The following is a 26,807-nucleotide window of genomic DNA, read 5'->3' as shown; positions in this document are numbered from 1 at the left end:
GTTAGAAGGATAGTTACAGAGATTAATGGAGCATAATGAGAGAGGCTAGACGTAGATCCACATATGTGGTCAATTGATTTTCAACAAAGTTGCCAATCTAATCCACTAGGGAAAGGGAAAATCTTTCAACAAGTGGATTTTGTACAAGTGGATATTAGTATTTGGGATAAAAAGCATTGACTGTTATCCTGTGGCATACTGACAAGTTAACTTAAAATAGGTCTTAGTCCTGTATGTAAAATTTGTGGTGTGGACCTGTAGTTCCAGCTATTCAGGAGGCTGAGGTGGAAGGATTACTTGAGCCCATGAGTTCTGGGCTATAGTACGCTGTGCTAATCAGGTGTCTGCGCTTAAGTTCGGCATCAATATGGTGACTTCCCGGGAGAAGAGGACCACAAGGTTGCCTAAGGAGGGATGAATTGGTCCAGGTCAGAAATGGAGGAGGTCAAAACTCCCATGTAGTTCAGTAGTGGTATTGTGCCTGTGAATAGCCACTGTATTCCAGCCTGGGCAACATAGTAAGACCCTGTCTCTTAAAAACAAATAAATTGACACCTAAAAAATTTCCAGAAGAAGACATAGGAGAAAATCTTTGTAACCTGGGGATATGCAGAGTTTATTAGAACACAGAAAGCACAAAACATAACAGGAAATAATTTACCTAGTGTACATCATAATTTTAGTGCTCCATTTGAAAGATACCGTCAAGAAAACCAAAAGGCAAACATCACTCCAAGTTGGCAAAACCTCTGGCACCTACCTAGCCTGGTCATTTGTGAGATTTAAAAATGTTGCTGGGCACAGTGGCCAGCACACCTGTAGTCGCTGTTACTTGGGAGTCTGAGGCAGGAGGATGTGTTTGAGCCCAGGCTGGAGTGTACTCTAATCAAGCCTGTGAATAGCTGCTGTACTCCATTTCAGGCAACACAGGCACACCCCATCTCTAAAAAATATATAAATAAATACATTAAAATGTGACTTAATGACAAGTGTTAACTAACTAAACATAAATGTTCATAGCAGTTTTATTTATAATAGCCAAAAATCTAGACGTATTCTACAAACAGGTGAATAGATAAAAATATGATTCTTCCATGCACTCAAATACTATTCAGCAATAAAAAGGAGTAAAGTTGTGATAAAGGCAAAGGGATTATGCTGAATGAGAGAAGCCAGACAGAAAGGAACACCTAGTGTATAATTCTGTATGTATATTATTTTGATAAAATGCAAACTAACCTATAGTGTGAGGTCATTGGCTGCCTGAGGACAAGGTTTGGAGAGAGATGGATTGCGGAGGGTCATGAGAAAATTTTCAGGAATGATGGGAATATTTGTTATCTTGACTGTGATGATAATTTCACATGCTTTAAATATACAGTCATGCATTGCTTAACCACAGGGATACGTTCTGAGAAACGTGTCGTTAGGCAGTTTTGTTGTATACTTACACAAACGTATATACAGCCTACTACACACCTAGACTGTAAGGCATGTTACCGTAATGAATACTATAGGCAAATTAATATATGGTAAGTATTTGTGTATCTAAACATAGAAAAGGTACAGTAAAAATACAGAATGAAAGATACAAATGGTACACCTGTATAGGGCACTTCCCATGAGTGGAGGTTGCAGAACTGGAAGTAATATTTTCCTTTTTTTAATAATAAATTAGCCTTAGCTTGCCCAGGTATGGTGGCTCATGCCTGTAATCCAAGCACTTTGGGAGGCCGAGGCAGGAGGATCACCTGAGGCCAGTAGTTCAAGACCAGTCTGGCCAACATGGTGAAACCCCATCTGTCCTAAAAATACAAAATTTAGGTGGGTGTGGTGGGAGGCTCCTGTAATCCCAGCTACTGGGGAGGCTGAGGCAGGAGAATTGCTTGAACCCAGGAGGCAGAGGCTACATTGAGCCCAGATTATGCCACTACTCCAGCCTGGGCGACAGAGTGAGACTCAGTTTTTAAAAAATAAAATAAATACATAAAATAAGCTTACAGTAACTTTCTAACTTTATAAACTTTTAACTTTTGACTCTTTTGTAATAATACTTAGCTTGAAACACAAGCACATTGTGTACAAACTTTTTTATGTACAAGCTGTACAAAAATACTCTTCTTCATATCCTTATTCTGTAAACTTTTTTCTATTAAGAATTTTTTTTTTTTTTTTTACCTTTTATACTTTTTTATTAAAAACTAAGACACAAACACACATTAGCCTAGGCCTACGCAAGGTCAGGATTGTCAATATCACTGGCTTCTACTTCTGTATCTTGTCCCACTGGAAGGTCTTCAGGGACAGTAACACGCATGAAGCTGTCATCTCCCATAATGACAATACATTCTTACGGATTACCGCCTGAAGGACCTGCCTAAAGCTGTTTCACAGTTAAGTTTAAAAAAAACAAAAGCAAGTAGGAGTACACTCTAAAATAACAATACAAAGTGTGGTATAGTACGTATATAAACCAGTAACATAATTCTTTATTACTTACTACATTGTATAGTATATACTGTACATAATTATATTTACTGTACTTTTTTATTATTGAGTTTGTTTATGCTGGCATCACTACAAACATACGAGTACTATGTTGCACTACAGTGTTACAATGGCTACAACATTACTGGGCAATAGAAATTTTTCAGTTCCATTATAATGGCATGGGACCACCATTGTATATGTGGTTCATTATTGACTGCTGTGCATGACAGTATATCAAAACTCATCACATTGTACATACACAGAAACACATAATACAATACATATACATGTATATATGCCTTTTATTGTGTGTAAGTTAGAAAAGAAATTAAGTAAAATCATTTTACTCTAATGCCGACTACCCTCCAAAAGTTTCTATTTCTTTCAGAGTCGATGCCCCCGTCTTTACATTGGATTACAGGCCCTGTACCGTCTTTTTTCTTTTTGACAATTCTTTTTACATGCTCCCCTACATCATCCTTCTACCCGCCAATACTGATATCCCTATTGTCAGACATTTTAGGTATGTTCCAACCTCTGGATCTTTCCGCTGGTTGTTTCTTCTGCCTGGAGTGCTTTTCTCCCAGCTACACTGAGAGAGATTTTTCTCATCTGCCTTCTTTGACCTGTCTTGAGCAGCTCTTCCTCAGAACTCTCCTGGTTTTTTCTGTTTTTTCTTTCTTTCCTTTTCTTTAGTTTCTTCCCCCCCCCCCCCCCTTCTTTCTTTCAGCAGGTCTCTCTCACTCTGTTACCCAGGCTGGAGTGCAGTGGTGCAGTCATGCCTCACTGCAGCCTGAACTCTTGGGCTCAAGCAATCCTTCCACCTCAGCCTCCTGAGTAGCTGAGAATACAGGCATGCACCACCATGCCTGGCTAATTTTTTAAATTTTTGTGCAGGGGGTGGTCTTACTATGTTTCTCAGGCTTCTCTTGAACTCTTGGCCTCAAGTGATCCTCCCACCGTGGCCTCTCAAGTACCAGGGATTCTAAGTGTGAGTCACTGTGCACAGCCTGTTTTTTTCCATATTGTCACCTTCTTACATGCTATACAATTAACTTACTGTATATTGTATGTGTTGCTTATTCTATTTTTATCTCTACTAAGCTTCACCGGGGCGGACTTAAGAGAGTAGGGTGCCTATTTAGTTTATTAATGTTTCCCCATGCCTGAAGCAAAATAACCATGTAAACAATATTTGCTGAATGAATGTTTATTATTCTGTTTTTCCACTATTGGTTTGAAGTTTAGTACTGTTTGTTTTTATCTAGAATTTTTAACTTTTACACATTTTACCAAAATCTAATGTCAATTAATAACTGTACCTTTTCTTACATAATAGAAGAATATTAGAACATTTGGACTCCTTTTACGTCCTCCGAACCTGTGATGTTTTTGTTTTATTTTTACATTATTTGACTTTAATCTTGCAATTTGTTATTGTCTTGTACAATCAGTGTTCATTTACATTAAACCATATATAACTCTTTAGGCTTTTCATTCCTTCTTGCAACTCAGACATGCCATCTGAAAACAGTTATATTCTGCCTGAAGGACACTCTTTAGTATTTCACTTAGGAAAGGTCTGTGGTAACGTATTTGAAGTTATTTGCCCCCAATTATCTTTTATTTAAGACGGAATTTCACTCTGTTTGCCCAGGCTGGAGTGCAATGGTGCGATCTTGGCTCATTGCAACCTCCACCTCCCAGGTTCAAGTAACTCTCCTGCCTCAGCCTCCCAAGTATTTGGGACTGCAGACAACATGCCACCACACCCGGCTAATTATTTTTATTTTTAGTGGAGATGGGGTTTCACCACGTTGACCAGGCTAGTCTCAAAACTCTTAACCTCAGGTGATCTGCCTACCTCAGCCTCGCAAAGTGTTTGGCTTACAGGTGTGAGCCACCGTGCTGGACCTAATTTTGTGTATTTAGTAGAGGCAGGGTTTCTCCATGTTGGTCAGGCTGATCTAGAACTCCCAACCTCTGGTGATCTGCACAGCTCAGCCTCGCAAAGTGCTGGGATTAGATACAGGCATGAGCCACTGTGCCCGGCCAGTATCTTTCGTTATCAAGTTTAAGAGTTATTTTTGCCGAGTATAAAGTTCCAGGTTGAGAGATATTTTTCTTTCAGCATATTAAAGATACCATTTTATGATGTTCTGGTCTCCATTGTTGTTCTTACAAAGTTGTTACCGGGCATGGTGGCTCACACCTGTAATCCCAGCACTTTGGGAGGCCGAGGCGGGCGGATCATGAGGTCAGGAGATTGAGATCATCCTGGCCAACATGGTGAAACCCTGTCTCTATTAAAAATACAAAAAATTAGCTGGGCATGGTGGCGCGTGCCTGTAATCCCAGCTACTCGGGAGGCTGAGGCAGGAGAATCACTTGAACCTGGGAGCTGGAGGTTGCAGTGAGCCAAGATCGTGCCACTGCACTCCAGCCTGGAGACATAGCGAGCGAGACTCTGTCTCAAAAAAAGAAAGTTGTCAAGCTAATTGCTGCTTTGTTGTCGTCTTTTTTTTTTTTTTTTACTGGCTATTCTTTAGGGATTTTTCTTTTCTTTGGTGTCCATTTTCTTTGGTGTGGTTTCAGTATGATGTATTCATTTAAGGATTTTATTCTAATTAGAGCTCATTGGACTTCTTGAGTCAGTGGATTGTTATTTTTAGTGGTTGTAGAAATCCTTTCATATATTTCCCCTTGTCACAATTTCTCTTCTTTCTGGAGCTTTAATAGGACATGTTATAGCTCCCCCCCACTCTGTCCTCAGTGTATCAAACTTACTTTCCTTTCTGGGCTGCATTCTGAAGAATTTCTTAGGACCTAACTTTCAGTTCACTGATGGCGCTCTTCAACTTGATTTAATTGTTGTTAAATCTGTCCTGTAATTTTAGATTTTAGCAATTGTGGCTTTCATTTCTAGAAATTTTATTTGGTTCATTTTTAAAAAGCGTCTCCTGTACTACAGATTTTTTTTGTATGCCTTTTTTCAAACTTACTGTTTAAATCTTCATCTGCTTAATTTAGTATCTCAGATTTTTTACAGTTTTCTTTTTGCTTAGATATTTCTGACTTTTTGGGTTTTTTGTGGGAGAGGGTGGGGATGAGTTATTCATTTTACTTGGAGAATTAATTATGATTGTTCTTTGAGGCTCAGGATCAAGGTGTTTGTTCCTCCAGAGAGAATTTGCCTGCAATATTAAAGGCTCTACATTTGGGATCATTTTAACCTAAATTAATAGCTTGGTTTTCCTTTAGACTTCCAAGAAATGTAAATCTAGATTGTAAATTTTTGTGAAGGCTTCCTTTTTGTTAGAACTTTTCAGGGACTTTTCTTCTTTCCGTGCTAGTCACAAAGCTAACCTTCCTGGTAGTCCTCTGAAGATGGGAGTAGTAGTAGATAGGGTAGATTATTTTCAGTCTATACTAATAGATTAATGCAGTGAGAGTGTCCTGTTGACTTCCCACCTTGGGCTACTCTGGGATTTACTTCTGGCCTGCCAACCCATGAAGCTGACCAAACCAAAGCTCAGTGTCACAGGGTTAGAGTTTTAGCCTAGTTACTCCTTATAATCATGGCAACTTTTAGTTTTTTTTGTTTTTTTTTTTTTTTTAAAGAAAGTCTTTATACTCATTCATTGGGCATTTTCTGCAGTAAGGTTGGTTTATATTAATCATTCTCCAATTTAGACATTAAGCTTGTTTCTTTAGGATTTTGCTGTTTTAAATAACACTGTGATAAACTGATTTCATAGGTTAAAATGTTATCTCATGTATTAATTTGTATTCCCTTAGTTGCTATCATGGTGGTACATTTTCTAAATGTGAAGAATCTGTTCTTAGTCATTCAGACCTGAAACATTTTTCATGAAATGAAGATACGAATGCGTTGTCTAACAGATTACTTTGCTATATAATGTTTCTGTTTCTGCTCATTTAGGTAGTGTAGATTATATAGACACTTGAAGAATGCCTGTTTTGTCAAATATTAGCAAATGTTCTTATTATCTTATTTTACAGGGAAACAGTTATTTAAATTTGGTTGTGATAATTGTTTGCCAGTTCTTTTATGTATTTCTGTTGAATGTTCTGTAATAGTTATCTCAAAATCTTTCCTCATTTCTCTCAGATATACTGCTTGCTAGAGCTCTGCCTCACCCCTGCTGTAGCCATATGTATTAGCCACTTTGCCATGCCTAAAAACTACCCCTCTTCATCAGTTGTTTATAGAAAGGAACGTTTTTCTCTCCCACATGCCTCAGTAGCTGTGAATAAGCTCTTGCAGCCATCTTCCACTTGTCTTTTTAATCTAGGGCCAACACCAAAGATCCACTCCTTTTTGAGACATGGCATTCTTGTGGCCGACAGTGAAGAATAAGGGAGCAGGTATAAACCCGTAATGCCACTTAAAGGTTCTGTTCCACCATTATTGTTTGGGAAAAACGTGCCATGATCAAGCCCAGTGTGAACTGTGTGGAAATGTGTGCTCCTCCGCCAAAAGGCATTGCAAGTCATGTATGGCCAGTTATATAGAAGGGAGCAAACAGATATTTTGCAACAATAATACAGTAGCTACCATAGCTCTCCTTATGTTTATTTTTAGCTTTTCTAGTGTAGGTTTTCATAATTGCTTGGGTCTATCTTGAAGCCTCTTTGTGAAGTCTTCTTTGTGCCTTAAATATAGTTTTTTTCTGTTATAAAAATGAATCATTTTACCCATGATCTTGAGCTTACTTGCATGTGTTTAGCAAAGACAAAATCTTGTCTGCTTTGTCTCTGACTAGAATGCTGTAACTCATGATATGCTTTCAACATGTATTTGTTAAATGGATTTCACTCTCCCTTCTTCACCAGCTATTCTGTCAGTTACTCTCATTTTTTGTATCTCAATATCAATTCTCTCTGCTAATTCTATCCCTGCAGTCTCTTGTGACTGTATTTTCTTGAATTACTATAATTAGTTACATATTTAATAAATTATATTAAGTAATTCATTTTAATGAAGAAAATGAAATTATATGAGTTTTTAACTCTTGGAAAATGGAGCCTACATACTTGTGCCTATAAATATGGTCTTCTCCCTATCATTAAAAAAGCAAACTCCCCTCTTTGAGCTTTGCAGTCTAACCTCTCACTATTTCTGTAATAGTGTTGTTTACCTTCCTCATTTCTCCTTCTCTGTGCACTATATTGAAGGTCCTTCCCATCCCTGTTTTGAAACCATTCCTCTAGAGTCTGGGGTACAGGTATTGATCGACTTACGACCTATGCAACTTACGACCATTCGACTTTACGACCACAATTGCTAGCCACGACTACTCCGCGTCTGGCAGCGCAAATGTTGCCCAGCTGGGCGTACGACAGTGCGGACCAGCTTCCGGCAGCACTGCCATCTCCGCATGCATATAGCCTACTCAACTTACAACCAAATCGTGTTACGACCGGTCTGTCGGAGCCAATCACGGTCGTAAGTCGAGCACTAGCTGTACTATAATTCCTTGTTTTTTCCCTATTTTTAAGGCTATTCTCTTTCTGTAGGATATTCCTTTTCCTTCTATTGCTTAAGTGTACCTTTACCCCCAGGCTGTGTCTTTAGCCTTCATTTCTTGTCTTCAGCCCTTTTTAGTGGAGCTCTCATTTGTATGGCTTTCACATTTATGTCTACACAGGTAATTCGCAAATTTATGTGAATTCACAAATTTATGTGTTTACTTATAATAATCTGAGTTTGCTCCTTTATTTCCACTTTTTGGCATTTCTATTTGAATGTCTTATCTTGAATTTGATATGCCCTAAACCAAATTAATCATTTGTCTACTAAAAGTGACTCCTTCACTGGAACTCTTATTTTTGTTGATGATACACAGTCACCGGGCTTTTTAAAGGAAAGAGAAGACCAGCATTTGTTTAGTATTTGGTACACACTAAATACTGTGCGTCTTTGATTACATAATAGCTAGCTCAGGTTTTACCTCCAGAGAAAACTTACATGACCAGTCACAACAAATCCTCTGTGATCACTTCTTAGTCCGGTTGTAGTACATTTGAATTTTTACCATTCTACCCTCATCTTGAGTCTCCTGTTATTCGTACTTTCAGTTTGTAAGCCTCTCAGAGGCAAGGATTTTAACTTTTTTATTAGCATACTTACCCCACAGGTACAGTATGATTTAATAACATTTAGTGAGTAATTGATTTTTTTATTATAAAATATTGCTCTAAATAAGTGAAAGAATCTCAGGCTGTACTGTTGATCCTTGAACCCAATTGAAAGGGGTTAGCCTTTGGATGTGGCAGAAGCTCTTAATATGTTAAAGATCACTTGTTGAACAGGTCTTTACTCTGTAACAGAATCCCTTTGTTAGTCATATACTTTCATATGGCCATTTTATATTGCTTTGATAACCATATTTATAGAAGGTAGTATATTTACTTTGGCTTCTCTTTCCCATTAGGTGCACCAGGTATAATTTCTTCACCATATGCAGGGGCTGCTGGATTTGCCCCAGCCATTGGATTTCCTCAAGCTACAGGTGACTCTTTTAAGTTGGATTTGAAATGATTTTCAATGAAGTTGTATGTTTTCTAGGAACTTATCAAGATGAAGAATGTTATCATAGTTGAAGAATTTACCATAAAAGTATTATGCATATCAGCTGTAGAAGATTTTTGATTTGTATGATACATACCTTCCTTGTTTTTATGAATAATTCTCTCTGGTTCCATTCTTAATTCCAATAATCCATTATATGTTCTGCATCATTTATGTTTGCCATTGGCACAAGTAACTATGGGTTAACGACATTAAATAACCTTAGATTTGCCTTTCCAGTTGGTATATAAAATATATAAGCTGCTTCTGTCTTTACTGATAAGCTTATCAATTATGTGTTGAACAGACTTGTCTTATCTGAGTCTTTAATGCCTTTGACAGTACTCAACAAATAATATGCAGTCATACTATACATTCACTATTCAGCTTCTTCAGAAAATCTTTTGTTATTAATGGGTTTTGAAGATTACTGTAGATGGGTATGCATGCTGTGTATTTCAGGGGAGATACATATTTTGTCTCTTTAGCTAATGGAGGTAATTAGGAGATAGGAGTTGATTAATACTTTGATAATGACTCCCATTTTTCAAATAGTAAACAAAATGAATTTGATTATAATTTAAGGAAAAGAGAAAATATTACTTTATGATTTTTATCTCTGATGTCTAAAGAAAACACTGAGGTTGGTGAATAGGGGAATGGCAGAGTGGTAAGCCTCTCTCTACATATTTTCAACTTATAACTGATTCATGACTATAACTGCATTTTAAATTACAACATAGCTGCTTTCTGGCCGTAATCTTTCTGTCTTAACCTTTGAATTCTGGGAATTTTAACTCTCCCTTCTCTGTGTGTCTCTGTCTCTCTGCCTCTCTCTCTCTCTCTCTCTCTCTCTCTCTCTCTCTCTCTCGTTGTTGTGAGGCAGTCTTGCTGTGTCGCCTAGGCGTGGCACAATCTCAGCTTACTGCAACCTCCACTTCCCGGGTTCAAACGATTCTCATGCCTCAGCCTTTTGAGTAACTGGGACTAGAGGTGCCTGCCACCACGGCCAGCTAATTGTTGTATGTTTAGTAGAGATGAGGTTTCGCCATGTTGGCCAGGCTGGTCTCAAACTCCTGGCCTCAAGTGGTCTGCCTGCCTCAACCTCCCAGAGTGCTGGGATTACAGGGTAAGCCATCCCACATGGCCAGTAACTACTCTCTTTTCGATGGAGAGGATGGAGTTAACCAAAACAGAAAGAGTGATATGAAGGTTGAGGTTTTAAATTTTACCATCTTGGTGGTTTTTAGTATATCTTAACATATGTTTAGTTAAGTGAATATTCCACCTATTATGTTAAAAACATAGTTTTATTTATTCGAAGCTCCTCCAAGTTTAATCAGTGGACATTTTGATATGTTTTCCCTCATTTTGGATATTTCTTTTAGATACACTCTATGTACAAATATTAAGTAATAAATATTAAGAAAGGTGAAAAGTAAATAAAAGAGGGCTTCTGACTTGATAAGACTTTTGAGCTGATAGAGGATACACACACACACATACACACACACACACACACACACACAGACACCACACGCACACACCCTACAGTGTAGCTTAACTGTGCTCTTAGCCTTTGTATAACAGACATACAAATGGCAAAAGTTATGCAAAACTGTTGGAGTTGGACTGGAGGGGCATGGGAATAGGTCATGTGGGGGCTATTGATTTCATGCAATAGTATTCAGCCTGAGAATGTGGTCTGCACAGTTTTAGAATTCAGCAGTGTGGATGATGGTAGTTATGACCTTCTTAGATTGTTAAGCAGAATATGCTGAATGTAAAATATATTACAATTTAATTACATGGTATGTGGTAAAGTGGCCAGACTGTTTATTTTAAAGAATCATTAAATTAAGGAATTGGTTCACTTTACATAAACTAGAGGTTTACCTTAGACGCTTTTTAGCTGAGAACACAAAATAGCGGGAAAGTGTGCTGTTTTAAGTATAGTGTCAATATTCTGGTGTTACTGAGCTTTCAGTAGTTCCAAAATACCTAGAAAAGTAGAGAGCTCTGAATATTTCTGCTACAATAAGAGTATTGAATACTGTAAATCTATTTTGGTCAGAATAATGTTTATATAGCATTTTATACAGTCACAAAATGTTTTTCCCATATAAAATGTCATATAGCACTACCTAGCATGCATGTTTTTGACTTCTCCTGAAGGACTTAAAAAAAAAGAATACTTACCTGATTTTATGGTGGAAGCCAGTATGAAAAATATATACACTTGATAGAAAGATGCTAGAAAATATCTATTGTAAGAAACAAAGGGAGTGTTTGTAGTTGATAGACCCTCTGAAAAGCCTAACAGCGTTAGGCCCAGTGATTTCAGTTAGTCTGCAGAGCACTTTATGAATAATAGAGCACAAAGTATAATAATGTCAACAGATGAGGAGCTCAGCTTGCAGGCAGACTCTGTAGGGCAGAAAACTAGCCTTCAGTATCTTTATGGTAGCCTTGACACATTTTCTTTCTGTGTTTTTGCTTTCCTCTTTATTTGCTTAAATTCTGTCAAGTGTTACAGTTCTTCTGATAATTAGAATATGAAATGCTTTTGGTATTTTTAAAAGGTCTGTCGGTTCCAGCTGTTCCTGGAGCTCTCGGTCCTCTCACAATCACCTCCTCTGCTGTCACTGGAAGGATGGCCATTCCTGGGGCTAGTGGTATACCAGGAAATTCTGTTCTACTCGTCACAAATCTCAATCCTGATGTGAGTTGAAAAGTATTCTATATAAATAGTCTTTCAGGAGAAGGTATAGTAGCGATTTTTTTTTTTGAGAAAGAGTTTCACTCTGTTACTCAGGCTTGAGTGTGGTGCAGCATTCACTCACTGTGACCTCTGCCTCCCGGGCCCAAGAGATCCTCCCATCTTAGCCTTTCAAGTAGCTAAGACTACGAGTGCTCACCACCATGCCTGGCTAATGTTTTTTGGGGTTTTTTTGTTTGTTTGTTTGTTTGTTGCATTATTTTGTAGAAATACGATCTCGCTATGTTGCCCAGGCTGGTCTTGAGCCCCTGGGCTCAAACAATCCACCCACCTCAGCCTCCCAAAGTGCTGGGATTACAGGTGTGAGCCACCATGCCCGGCTATGGTAGCTTCTGATCCAGGGTTGTATTCAAATTAAAATGCTTAAGTTGTTTTAAGGACTTTTATTAAAATTCATCACTAGTATATAAAACCATTGCATTAAAATAAAAACTGTCAGAGTATAAACTTATTTTCAATTTTTACTTAAATTATCGTCAGACACTTATTTTGTGTTACCCTTTACAGCTTATCACACCACATGGGCTTTTTATCCTATTTGGTAAGTTCATTTTTGCCATTTTAATATTGTCTACAGGTGTGAATTGAGCACATTTCATTTATTTAGTAATATTTATTGATTACTTCTGTGTGCCAAGTATTGTGCTGACACTGAGGATAAAACAGTGAATAAGACTTTGCAAGTAATTACAGTGATGATTTATAATATGGGAAACAGAGGTTTTGTGTAATGCAGGGAGACCTAACCTAGCAGAGGGACTCAATAGAAATGATAGTTAAGCTGACTTGTGAAACATGAGTAAGAATCAGCCAGGCAGAAAGGGAGGGCAGTGTCTTCACAGGGGAGGGGAGGGGAGGGGAGAGAGTTGGGTCCTGGTACATGGAAGTACCAGGAAGGAAGCCTGGTGGCGAGCATAGTGGAGACCTCGTGAAGGTGGACAGCTGCCTGGGGTCAAAATCATGAAGAGCTTTTGAAAGCTTTGTTAAGGAGTTTGGTTTTTAACCTAAGAACAATGGGAAGCCATTGAATAGTTATGAGGCAAGAGAGTGACATAATGTGATTCAGGTTTTTAAAATAGCCTCCAAACTTTCCAACAGCATAGAATTAGAACAGTGAAATAAGCAATATTTACTATTTTAAAGATTTTTATTTATGTTATTTATTTATAATTTTTTGAGGCAGAGTCTCGCTCTGTGGCCCGGGCTGGAGTGCAGTGGCATGATCTCAGCTCACTGCAGCTCCAACTCCTGGTTTAAGCAATACTCCTACTTCAGCCTTTCGAGTAGCTGGGATTAAGGCATGTGCCTCCACGCCCAGCTAATTTTTGCATTTTTAGTAGAGACAGGATTTCACTATGTTGGCCAAGGATGGTCTCGATCTCCTGACCTTGTCATCTGCCTGCCTCGGCCTCCCTAAGTGCTGAGATTACAGGTGTGAGCCACTGCACCTGGCAAGATTTTAATTAATGACAGTTTATTTTTCCATAAAAAATGATTAGCATTTTGTGAGCAATATGATTTAATACGCTTTGATATTAAAAAATCCTTATTTTCATTTTGATTCAGCATTCCAAGGGTAGATCATTTCACGACTTGACTTTAATGGTTGTCATAGCTGAGGAAGATAAGTCATAAAGATATATAATCTAAAAGCAGGGTTTTCATTGTTGCTGCACTTTAATAATTATTTCACTAATTTTTTCATGTAATCCACCAATCTTTGTCATGCTTTACCTAGAAAAGTTCAATTTTTTCCTCTTAAATTAGTGGATCTTGAAACTGTTATATTTGAATATGTGTAACAAACAGAGTTAAAACTCATTGGTATGCTTCATTTGTAAGATTTTTAAAATAAGATTGGAAATTGTTTCCAACGTTTTTGCATCTGATAGTTTTAGAGACAGAGTCTCACTCTGTTGCCAGGCTGGAGTGCAGTGGTGTGATCATAGCTCACTGCAGTGTCAAACTCCTGGACTCAAGCAGTCCTCCTCCCTCAGCCTTCTGAGTAGCGGGCATATAAGTGTAAGCCACAGCACCCGACTGATAGGGTTGTTGGTTTTTTTTTTAAGTGAAATTTTTGAGGTATAATTTACAGCCATACAGTTTACCTGCTTTGGATTTACAACTCAAAGATTGTTAGTAAATTCACAGTTATGTTGCTATCACCACAGTCCAATTTTAGAAAATTTTCATCACCCAAAGAAATTCCTCATGCTTATTTACAGTCACTTATAAAAGTTTTTATTAATGATTGATGCATGTAATTTTCAGTAATAAAGCCATGTATTAACAGTATGTTTTAATATGACTCTTACAAAGCGTGTTTTATACTAAAAGCAGTTAAATTTCTCACCCATTTAAAAAACAGCTGGGTGCATTAGCTCATGCCTGTAATCCCAACGCTTTGGGAGGGCAAGGCAGGAGGATCAGATTATTTGAGACCAGCCTCAGCCAGATAGTGAGACCCCATCTCTACAAAAAATAAACACCCACATTTTGAAAAACAAATTGTGTATGTTTAGTTTTTAAAGAATAGGTACATCACCATCTTGTTATTTCTGAGAAAGGTAGCAAATTCAGAATACTTGTCTCTATTTAAAATTTTTAAAGTGCCATTAGTATGGTAATGATGCAGCTATTGAAAGATTTTCTTTTTTTTTTTTGAGACAGGGTCTTATTCTGTTGCCCAGGCTGGAGTGTGGTGGCATGATCTTGGCTCACTGGCTCACTGCAACCTCCACCTCCCAGGTTCAAGCAGTTTTCCCACCTCAGCCTCCTGAGTAGCTGAGATTACAGGTGTGCACTACCACACCTGACTAATTTTTGTATTTTTTGGTAGAGACAGGGTTTCACCATGTTGGCCAGGCTGGTCTCGAACTCCTGACCTCAAGTGATCCACCCACCTTGGTCTCCCATTGTTCTGGGATTATAGGTGTAAGCCACTGCACACTGCTGAAAGATCTTATTTTTATAATATTGATGATACCATGTAGCACATAAGCTGAAATATATTGTAATACATTGAATGAAAAAGTTGAGCAAGACTGGAATTAACTTTGTAGAACCTTCTAGCTATAATTTTATCTATATATTAAAAATTCAAAAACTGTAGTTTTTTTCATATTGGTTTGTGTAAGCAGATTAGTATAGATAAGAGTGTGCTTATTATCTTTCTATACCTCAGTGAATCATTTTACCCATCCTTTAGGAGATAGAACCCACTTTGGGGAACACTAGTATAGAAAAATCGAGTATAATATGATTAGTTAGGATCAATTAGGTCGTGGTAGTCCCAGTATGAAATAGTGTTGATAGCTTTGATGGTAGCGAGGATTGGGAGAGATGGACAAATGTGAGAGATAGACCGTAGAATCAATGGGTGCTGGTGATTGATTGGGTGGGTGTAAGCGTTTGAGGAAAGGAAGAAGTCAAAAGATGACTTCCAGGTGTCTGACTGGGCCAACTATGTGAATAACGATATTTATCTACAGAGTTAGTGAACAGAGTGGGGAGAGGAAAGCAGGGAGGAATCACTTTGGGGTATGTTAAGGTTATTTATGGGATGTCCACGTGAAAAAGAGTAAGTACAGAAATAGACCTGGAATTTGGAAGTGATAAACGTTTGCGAGTGTATGTATGGAATTGTCAAGGGAGAGTATATAGTGTAAGAAATGCCTTCTGTAAGTATATAGGTAAAATTAATTAAACACAACACAATCAGACGTTAAAAACAGTGCTTTGTTTTGTTTCAATTAGGAGTCTATGGTGATGTACATCGAGTGAAGATTATGTTTAATAAGAAAGAAAATGCCTTGGTTCAGATGGCAGATGCAAATCAAGCTCAGCTAGGTATTAATGATTAATAATTATTAATAATGTGAACATGCCCCTTTTGTGTGTGTATTTTCCTTGAAAATAAACAAACATAGATAGTAGGAATATGATTTTACAAAAGAACACCTCCTTGTGATAATGTCTTATTATTTGTACCTCTCTATGTTAAGATTCAAAAATATTCATTACTCTTTTTAAGTCTGAAATTCATTTATGTACTTGAACACATTGTTAATGTTTAGAGCTTTGACCCGAGGATTTTTCTATTAAGTTTAATAAATGTGATTTGTTTTATTTCATTTTATTTATTTCTTTTCCTTCCAAATTAAGTTTTCTGTAACCATTGAATGGCTTAAAAGTTTGGGCAAACTTTGTAATGATGATGTAAGGAAGAGTTCAGTGGCTTCACTGTTATAAAAGCTGATAAAGTGTTACTCAAGGCCGGGCGCGGTGGCTCAAGCCTGTAATCCCAGCACTTTGGGAGGCCGAGGCGGGTGGATCACAAGGTCAACAGATCGAGACCATCCTGGTCAACATGGTGAAACCCCGTCTCTACTAAAAATACAAAAAATTAGCTGGGCATGGTGGCGTGTGCCTGTAATCCCAGCTACTCAGGAGGCTGAGGCAGGAGAATTGCCTGAACCCAGGAGGCGGAGGTTGCGGTGAGCCGAGATCGCGCCATTGCACTCCAGCCTGGGTAACATGAGTGAAACTCCGTCTCAAAAAAAAAAAAAAAAAAAGTGTTACTCAAAATTTCTTATAAAAATGCTTTGCTTGAGATAAAACTAATATACTCAGTAACCATTTTTTGAATACTTACTATGTTCCAGGCACTCAAACTTCATAGCACTCTGCTTAGAAAATAGTTATTTTTTGTTTATTTTAAATTGCTTTTGTTATCGTAAAATGAAGTCATTTAATGTATTTCCTTAAGGCTTTTTGGATTTTGAAACCCTTTTCACCCTCAAACTGACAATACAGTTTTAAATACATAAAAATAATTTATGGTAATGTTGACAGATATTACTGAGAAATCTGTCCTAATACCCAAACTTTAAAATTTTTCTTCCCATGCACTAGCAATGAACCATCTAAGTGGTCAGAGACTTTACGGGAAAGTGCTTCGTGCTACACTCTCCAAACATCAAGCAGTGCAGCTTCCTCGAGAGGGACAAGAAGACCAAGGTCTGACTAAGGATTTCAGCAATAGTCCTTTGCATCGCTTTAAAAAGCCGGGCTCTAAAAACTTCCAGAATATCTTTCCACCTTCAGCCACTCTGCATCTTTCCAACATTCCGTATGTACCTAATAAGTTATTAATCCCAATCTATAATATGTGATTTTGGAGAGGTTAAAACCTCTGAAATTGTTCTAACCTGGCACTTGTCCTGGTCAATAATTTCTTAGAAGATAATATATTTGCCATCATGCCTTCAGAAGGTTATTTCCAGTCCTACACTCTAAAATAGAAAGATACTGGTTTTGAAATTTTCTTTCCAAATAGAGAATTTGCAACTATTTTTCAGTTATAAAAGGTCATAAAAATAATTATGCAGAAATCTTCCATTGGCACATATTTGTCTGTTCCTTTGTAGAAGTAACGATTTATGTTAACCAATAGAGCAGAATCAAAATAGTGTATCTAAGAATTTGGTAAAAACAGATTTTGTACTTTTTATCCACAAGCTGTAAAGCCATAGATACGTTAATTACTTAAAAGCTAAAAGTTACTTTCCTGTAGCCACCGTACAAGTCTCTTTATTAACTGGTGTTGTAGGTGTGCTTTAGTTATCTTCAAACTCAGGGATTGACAAACTGTAGGCTATGGCAATTTTTGTATGGCCTATGAGCTAAGAATGATTTTTACATTTTAAAATGGAAGCAGAATATTTTGTGATATGAGAAAATTATATAAAATTCAAATTTCACCTTTTATAAAGTTTCATGTAATATAGCTATACTCATTCACTTACTTACATGCTATTTATGGCTGCTTTTGAGCTACAGCAGCAAAACTGATTAGTTGCAGCAGAGACTATACGGCCCATGCAGCCTAAGATATTTGCTGTCTGGCCCTTTAAAGAAAATATCTGGCAATCTCTGTCCTAATGGTTTAAAGTCCTTTATCTACAAAAATGGCAGTTCAGTTCATGGACTTTGGAAATTGTTTTTTAAAAAGGCAGTTTTGTATAATTTGGACTGATACATAAAGGGGGATAAGCTTTGGAAAGGAGAGATTAAAAGCTGTGGGGGAATATGTGTGTGTATGTGTGTAAAAATTTAAAACCTTGAGGGTATAGAAAGGGGTGGAGTCTGGAACACTACTGAGAATGAGAACGGGACCTGAATAGGAATACAGAATAATTACTCAGAAGAGTGTTGAATGTCCAGCCTCCCTGCTGGTTTCCAGTTAGGCTACATGGAGAAACCTTGAATCCAAGTTGGGCAATGGATCAAACCTCATGCCAGTCAGGAAGCTGGTGGAGTCAAGGAAAAAAGAAAAGTAGATTAAAAGTAGATTACATGGACCTAGAAATTTAGCAGCTCATTACTATGGAGTATAGGGTAAGTGGGCAACAATTAGATACCGAGGCAGGCACCTATCATCATTAGCTTTTAATTTTTTTTAAATTAATACATTTTTTTTTGAGACAGGGTCTTCCTCTGTTGCCCAGGCTGGAGTACAGTGGTGTGATCTTGGCTCACTGTAACCTCTGCCTCCCAATCTCAAGTGATCTTCCCACTTCAGCTTCCCCAGTAGCAGGGACTGCAGGTGTGGGCTACCATGCCTAGCTAACTGTTTGTATTTTTTTTTTTTTTTTTTTTTTGAGACGGAGTTTCACTCATGTTACCCAGGCTGGAGTGCAATGGCGCGATCTCGGCTCACCGCAACCTCCGCCTCCTGGGTTCAGGCAATTCTCCTGCCTCAGCCTCCTGAGTAGCTGGGATTACAGGCACGCACCACCATGCCCAGCTAATGTTTTTGTATTTTTAGTAGTGACGGGGTTTCACCATGTTGACCAGGATGGTCTCGATCTCTTGACCTTGTGATCCACCCGCCTCGGCCTCCCAAAGTGCTGGAATTACAGGCTTGAGCCACCGCGCCCGGCTGTTTGTATTTTTTTGTAGAGACAGGTTTCACCATGTTGCCGAGGCAGATCTCTGACTCCTGAGCTCAAGCAGTCTGCCTCCCAAAGTGCTGGGATTAGAGGCAAGAACCACTGTGCCCAGCTCTGTTGTTAGCTTTATCTATCTATCTATCTATCTATCTATCTATCTATCTATCTATCTATCTTCACCCATCACCTGAGAAATGTTGTTAGCTTTTTAAATATATCATATTACTCAAGAGTGGTCTCCAATTGCAACCTACATAGGACATGTAGGAAGAAGAGGAAAGGATATTAATATTCTTCTAAGTTCTGGGTACTGTACTGGTGCTTTACACATGTTGCCTCATTTAATCTCCATAACCTTTTTTAAAAAAAAATTGTGATAAAGTGCACATAAAATGGACAGTTTTAACCATTTGAAATGTACAGTGCAGTATACATTCACATTAAATACTTTCACACATTATTGTGTGACTGTCACCTCTGTCCATCTGTAGAACCTTTTCGTCATCCCAAACTGAAACTCTGTATCCATTAAGCAGTAACCACCTTTTCCCTCCTAACTCCCAGCTCCTGGTATCCACTATTATATGGCATTATTCATAATAACCTTTGAAGTAAGGTCAGTCTTTTCATTGTATTAATGAAACTGAGACTTAGGTTAAATAATTTAGTCAAAGTGATATACAAATGAGTGAGGAATAGAATGTGAACTCAGATCTGTCTTCCGACAGAGCTATTGATTGTTCTGCTACACCATCCTTGCTGGCAGTTGTGAGATCAGTCTACTTTTAGTCAGTTGACTGTCATGTGGTAGACCACTGTATTAGTTATGTACGGCTGTCTAACAAATCACCCCAAACTTAACAGCTTAACACAGTAGTAAATGTTTATTATCTCATACTGTTACTGCGAGTCAGGAATCTAGAAGTGGCTTAGCTGGTGGCTTTGGCTGAGCCTGTTTTAAGGTTGCAGTCAAGATGCTAGGCAAGGATGTGGTCATCTGAAGGCTTCAACTGGAGGTAGAAGATCCATTTCCAAAATGGCTTAGTCATGTGCCTGTTTGTTGACAAAGGCCCCAGTTCCTTGTCATGAGGACTCCTCCATAGTGCCTTCATGGTGTCCTTCCAAAGCTAATAATTCAGGAGAGGGCATAGTAGAAACCACAGTGTCTCTCAGCTTCAGAAGTCACATTTGTCATTTCTACAGTATCCTAAGTGTTTACAGAGGACACCTCTGTTTCCTATGGGTGGGGAATAAGCAAGGGAGTGAATATGAGAAGGCAAGAGTAATTATGGGCCATCTTAGAGCCTGGCAGCCACACATACACATTCAGAATTACCCTGCAAACAGCTGAAAATGTAGAACTCCAGACTGTAGCAGACAAGTCAGAGCTAGGAAACTTTGGAAGTACCACAGTTGATTACTGAAGCCAGTGGTATAAGTAATAAGAATAAAAACAGATTCCAAGCACAGCTGCTTAAAAAAAAAATATATATATATATATATATATATATATAGAGAGAGAGAGAGAGAGAGAGACAGAGAGAGACAGAGACAGAGAGAGAGAGAGGGAGAGAGATTTTTCTTGCCCTTTATATACTTGCCCATGTCTTCTGTAAAGATTTGAGACAAAATTCCATTACTTGAGGTTATGTGTCTGTTTTTGAACATCTTTCAGGGAACTTCCAAATCAAGTCTTTGTCATATGGCTTAATAATTCTGTTTGAAATGTAAGATACTCTAGAGATTTGATGACTGCAAGAGTTAATCTGCTTCACTTGTGATGGGACCCAGTTAGTTGACTCCCTCTGATGTTTTCACAGCCCTTCTGTTACAGTGGATGGTCTGAAGAACCTTTTCATAGAAGCTGGATGTTCAGTGAAGGCTTTTAAATTCTTTCAGTAAGTCTTTGCTTTAAAAAAATACATTAAAATTATTTAGTATGGTATGCAAATTTTCAAGGAAGTTCAGTGAAGTCTTCTGGTGGGGGAAGGAGTTTGGAAGCAAATTTTATTCTAAATACTTTCTGTATTTCTTATACCATTTTCAGGAAAGATCGCAAAATGGCGCTCATTCAATTGGGATCTGTGGAAGAAGCAATTCAGGCCCTCATTGAGCTTCATAACCATGACCTTGGAGAAAATCACCACCTCAGAGTTTCCTTCTCAAAATCTACAATCTGAGAATTTTCCTCTTTTCTGTGAATTTTTCTCCTAAAACTGGACCGTAATTTCAGTAAAACCTTCAGACATAGACTGAAGCAGCTCATGACCAATTTTGCCTCTTTCACAAAAATAACTCTGAGTTTGATATTCAAGTATATTTTAAAAATCAAGGGATGTTCTTTTTTTCTATCCCCCCTTCCCCACCACTGCCAGTCAAAGGTTTCTTTTCCCTTTGTACCATGGTTTCTATGAAAATAACCTTCAGGAAAAAGAAAATCAGGAAAAAAATGTTTGTTTTTTTTTTTAAATAATTTTATTCCCTATATTAAATTAGATTTGAAGAGAATTAACTTTGTTTTAATTTGGGTCCAGATCAGCCTTATACAACATATCTAGACTCCTTTGTACTTTTAAAAAATTTAAACATGCAGACTTCTAAAATTACTTGATGGAAGTAATTTAAATCGCTTATGACCATGTTATTAACCTTATGAATCAGAAGTCTGACCCTTGCAGGAAATTCTGTTCACTTATAAATTACATCAGATCTTTGCCATATATCAGTGGTTATTATGCATAAACACATTGAATTGTGTGGCAGCAGATTTATAAACCTGCATGTTTTCTTTCAAAGTTATCTTTTTTCCCTGTAAGACACTCCTTTAAATAATGCCTATCTTTAACTTTTTAAGACTATTTGGAAAAACGAAGTGTCTCAGCTGTCCACAGGGAAATTAAGTGGAATCCAACTAGGATCTGTTAAGAAGATGTCAGAATAACTAATAATTTTATTAGGAAAAAAATCATGTTTTAAATTTCAAGTGATTATTTGTCAAGTAATATGATCTTGGAAAATTTTAAAGAAAAATAATTCTACTTATAAACTACTTTTTTATAATTGTTTTCAGAAAAAAAAGTTTACAGTCTTAAGGAAAATATTCAGGTCTATCATATGGTTTGACAGATTTTTTAAAAGTTATTTTTGGTAAGGTCTTCTTTTAGAAAAAAAATTAATCTCAAGGGTTTTTTGTACCACTATAATCTCTAATACTCAAAATTACTGTGTATTTACTTAATTTCTTATGTGCCTTATTATGTGCTTAAGATACAATAGGTTAGAGTTTAATCTAAATATCTTGAGAGCTATATTGCAGACTTCGTAAGCATTTTGTTTTCTCTTTCTCTTTTGGTAAGGATTTAAAATTTTTTTAATTGCAATTTTAAGTGGTTTTCAATAAGTAATAGTTTTTATCAAATTTTTGGTGCTTGGTGCAGAGATGGTGTGGGGAAGGGTGAATGGTTTGGGGAATAATTCAGCGCATACCTGTAGGCCTCTTTACATTGTGACTAATAGGGTTTATTGCCAGTTATTATTGCATATCAATTTGGGGCTGTAGAGTGCAATCTCAGTTTCATCTTTATCACCCATCAGAATTTGTCTCAGGATTGTTTGGTTTTTCTCAATACTCAAGGGAGAACTTGCTTTTCTTCGTTATTGTAACTTCATTACTGAGTGCCCACATATTTGGAGTATGAGAGGGTGGGTTATTTCTCATATTCTGTCCCTCTCTTTTTGGTTGAATGTACGAGTACATTTTAATGTTGCTTCAGTGATTGTATAATGTAAAATTGTTTCTTTTTAATAAGAAACTTTGCTATTATTCCTTCAGCTCTTAATCAGAATTTTTAAAAGCAGAATTTGTCGAAAGGGTCATTTTTGTCTACCCCCTTTACAGTTTTCAGATTCTCAAAGTGTTTCAACTTTTAAAAGCATAAAGAACATCTTCCTGGGTATGGTGGTGTGCACCTGTAGTCCCAGCCACAGGCGGGGAGGATCACTTGAGCCCAGGGAGTTCAAGGCTGCAGTGTGCTATGATCACATTTGTGAATAGCCACTCCACTCCAGCCTTGGAGCATGGTGTGACTGACCCCTTCTCTAAAAAATAAACATTTTAAAAATCTCAATCTCTTTGCTATAGTCTAGTGATTAATGAGAACATAAGGAGGTTTTTTACAGTAGAAATTTTACCAAAAAATAGAGACTGCAAGAGATGATACAGATTGTTTAAATAAAAAGCAGAATTCACTCACCACTGAGCAACACTTAGTTGGTAGAATAGAAAAGAGCATACTAAATTAAGACCTTTCAAATGGATCAGTTTCACTGAATAGATAGGTATAATTATGTATATAGTTCTGGGTTTTTTTTTGTTTTTTTACTTAGGAAATAAATTTTTACCTAGACACAAGGGGGTGTATGAAGGAAGAAACAGATGTTCTTGCAAAATCTCCCAAAATTTGCTTCTCCCCTCCCCACCCAGGCACTATTATAATTTACAGTGCCATGCTAAATTGGATTATTTCATTTACTTTAAGTTAGGAATTACTGTGTAATTTATTAATTCATGATTCTTAACAACATTCAGCATAAGTGTAGCAAAAGTTGCTAATAACAGAAGGGAGATCATAATGGTGTTGAATGTAATTTTGAAGTAGGGAATGGCCTTCAAGTCTGAGAAAACATTTGAATCCTTTTCAGGGATTTGTGTAGGGGTGTGTTTGTGTGTGTGTGTATGTGTGTGTGTGTAGATAAGTGTATATACATAAATACACTCTTCTAAAGTTGTATATACATATGCACATTACATACATTTTAATTTATTGACAAAATTAACCAAATTAAGATTTGGAGATGTGGGATGTTCTTGTTTTAAAATAGCATGTTTGAAACCATCAGTTTATGTCTAAAATTAGCTGTAGCACATGGATGTTGTCCATATTTAGCTATTCGCTGTTTGAATTACAGTATTTGTGTTGGCATAGTTTTTGTAAAAAGATTAAAAAATATCAGGACGGTGGAAGAACTAGATCTGTGTATTTCTGTTTCGGCATGCATTTATTCAGTATCTTCTAGCAATGGTTGATTTTTCTCTGTTGATCTATCATAGTATCCTATTTTTAAGTTTATTTGCTTTATTTTAAGGAGTATTGTCATCACTTTTCAAGATGTCTTGACTTTTCTACACAAAGTATATATATTCAGGACATTAAAAAATAGCAGTACACATTTAACAGTAGCAAATTACACCAAAGTGATTTACTTTGAGATCTGAATAATTTGCATAGCAATAAAATGTGTTTTATGTAACATACAAATAGAAAAATGACCCAGTATCTTAATTGCTGCTTACTGGAGAGTATCAGAATTACTTCTGGGGAGTATCAGAATTGCTACTTAATGGAGAGTAGCCCTTACAGAATGCCATAAATTCTTTAGGACTAAATATTATAATCAGTTATTTGAAGTAATGTTTCTGATTTACTGTTAAACATTGCAGAGCTCAGTTTTTGGAGATACAGTTTCTGCCTACCTGTTTCATTATGAGAATGTGGCCTCTTTTGGCTCCAGCTAGTATGATGATCATGGGTTCTGCTTTAGTTGATAAGAATTGGCTCCTATGACTGCCTCTGTTCAGTTTCTTTTTTTAAATTTTTGGGGGATGGGGAGTCTCGCTGTGTTGCTCAGACTGATCTCCGACTCCTGGCTCAAGTGATCCTCCTGCCTCCGGCTACCGATAGTGCCGGGATTACAGACATGAGCCACCACGCCTGACTCTTGTTCTTTTCAAAGTCTCCATGCCATCAGTCAGCAATGCTCATATGTTTAGCATATTATCATGCCGTTTATCTTCTGTTCTCACTAGATATTTTTGGACAAAAAAATGACAAACTCAAAAGTACCGTCTTGTTCCCCACCTATCTCTTAGAAAACCTAATGTGTACCGCTATTTTTAAAACCAAAAAGAGACAGCATGACGATGTGTAAAGCATTTTTTCTTAGCCTTTCCTTTGTCTTGATCTGTTGTCAACAAGAACAAAACTGCCAGACTTAAAATACTCTACTATTGTGCTAAAAGAAATACAACTTAGATTGCACAAAATCAGAAAATATAACTCAGCTGTCTTTTAAGATTGTGTTGTTATCTACAAGACTATTAGCAGTCTTTTTTCAGAGCAAATTTTAACAGCTAGTTGTGAGTGGTTTAAAAAATAGAAAATTATTAAAATCTTAGTTTGAGGGGTTTTATAGTGGGAGAAAAAACGGACCAAAGTTTATGTGCCTTCTTCAGTAGTCTTAATTGACCTTTTCTTTCTATTTGAGACAAAAATAGTATCAGTATTCTGGTTTTCAGGAAATATGTACTATATAGTTTTAAAAGAATGTTGTCCCGCCAACTATTCATCCAGGCAAAGAATTGTAACTGTATAAATGAAGTCGCAGTTACACTTTTGCTTTTATCACATAATATTCATTATAGAGCATTGTGCAGGTCCAAGAAGAGAGCTGCTCAAAATCTTCGTGGTAGTTTCCTTAGTTTTTGTAATCTGAGGCATATGTTCCAGAGAACAGGGATATTTGTCTGGTCCAGTGACCTTGGTGATCATAGTCATAATTGAAAGCTGCCTATGGCATGCTTAAATCAGCATTGTCACCTGGTTTGTTATTGTTGTATTATTTTCACTTCTTGGATCTATGTAGTAGTTGTAATAACAAATATTTAAATAGCTATTTTTTTGATGCCATTAAAATCATACTCTGGCCTTTTTTCCCCCTTGCCATTGTTTCCCAGATCTTTTAAAAATTCATCCCATATCCAGAAAGTACCAATTAAAAAGATCACTGACCAAGCAAAGCTTTGCATCAAAATGTCACCTCATTGCTCTGACCAAAGACTGACTGTTCTGGTTTTAACTCCTCTCTGTGAAGCATTTTCCCCAAGCTCCTTTCTGAAAGAAGACCCAGTGCAGAGCGGCCTTTACTTTCTATTTCCTACTGGTGAATAGACTACTTAGAGAAAATGGGAGTTTCAGTGTGAACAGAATGGATTAGGATGACAAGAGTTTGATGGGCATTTTCAGTACTGTATTTAAGGAAAAAAAAAAAAATAGCACAGCTAGGAGCCTCTGACATTGTCTCGTGTTTTACATGGTCTGTTCATAAAAATCCCCCTTTTCAGTTTGTAAGAATGTTCATCTAACAGAAGAAAATGCTGTAAATATTTGTAACAACATTTTTTTTAAAAAGGCCAAAAAAGACAAAAAGGTTTTTGGGAACAAATGAACTTATAAAGTGGTTTTATATAAAACATCAATTGTCTTGTATATTTTGAATAAGCAGCAGTACCAGCTTTCATTTGTAACAGAGTTTGTGGCATTGGAGAAAAAGGATTCTGTGATTGTTGAAGTGAATTATGTTATAAATGCAAAGAAGATAAAATATTAAAAAACATATTTTCTAAATGCGTAGTGCATGGTTAATTCAAGCTTCTGTACACTGCAGTATATTCCGTTTTCGTTCAGTTTGTATATTTGCTGACTATTACTTGATATCTCTAATCTCTTTTCCTAACAAATATAGCATTGTAGCATGCCTTTTAATAAATGTCATGACATCTGTACTCTCTTAAAATTTTTCTGTGTTCTTGTCTGTGCTTTGGGTTTTCCCTTGTCTTACCTGTAATTCTAATGATGTCCTATTTTCTTTTCTTTTCCATAGCCATCCATGTAAACGTCTCATGATTAGATAACAGCGAGCACATCAAACAATGTTCAAAATGCGAAAAACACAAAATGTGTCTCTGCCTTCATTTAGGAATAATTCTCATTTTGAGGAGCAAAGTGCTTTTCTAATTTTCCTGTGATGCACCTTCTCCAGCACCCCCCTGTAGTGCAGGGGCATGATAGCATGCTTTATTGCCCACACACTCACTCCCCTTTCTCTCTCTCTCCCCATATATGCAGTACCAGAGTCCAGTTGGAACACTATT

At 37.1% G+C, this 26,807-nt stretch overlaps 1 protein-coding gene across 9 annotated transcripts in view; it reads left to right on the top strand.

The window, feature by feature from the left end:
- PTBP3 (polypyrimidine tract binding protein 3) overlaps positions 1–26,284 on the top strand; it is a 116,662-nt gene extending 90,378 nt beyond the window's left edge. For all 9 annotated transcript variants that reach the window (XM_032240364.1, XM_032240362.1, XM_032240361.1 and 6 more), the window contains 7 exons: positions 8,949–9,026; positions 11,668–11,807; positions 12,372–12,405; positions 15,621–15,713; positions 16,779–16,995; positions 20,638–20,715; positions 20,865–26,284. In XM_032240364.1, coding sequence (XP_032096255.1) covers positions 8,949–9,026; positions 11,668–11,807; positions 12,372–12,405; positions 15,621–15,713; positions 16,779–16,995; positions 20,638–20,715; positions 20,865–20,997 — 773 coding nt within the window. In that variant the 3' untranslated portion in view covers positions 20,998–26,284. The remainder of the gene's footprint in view (positions 1–8,948; positions 9,027–11,667; positions 11,808–12,371; positions 12,406–15,620; positions 15,714–16,778; positions 16,996–20,637; positions 20,716–20,864) is intronic.
- The last annotated feature ends 523 nt before the right edge of the window (positions 26,285–26,807 follow it).

The sequence above is a fragment of the Sapajus apella genome, unplaced genomic scaffold (genome assembly GCF_009761245.1).
Source record: "Sapajus apella isolate SASKATOON/1434 unplaced genomic scaffold, GSC_monkey_1.0 scaffold46, whole genome shotgun sequence".
NCBI classification, from domain to species: domain Eukaryota; kingdom Metazoa; phylum Chordata; class Mammalia; order Primates; family Cebidae; genus Sapajus; species Sapajus apella.
This window is presented reverse-complemented; position numbering and strand designations above follow the sequence as displayed.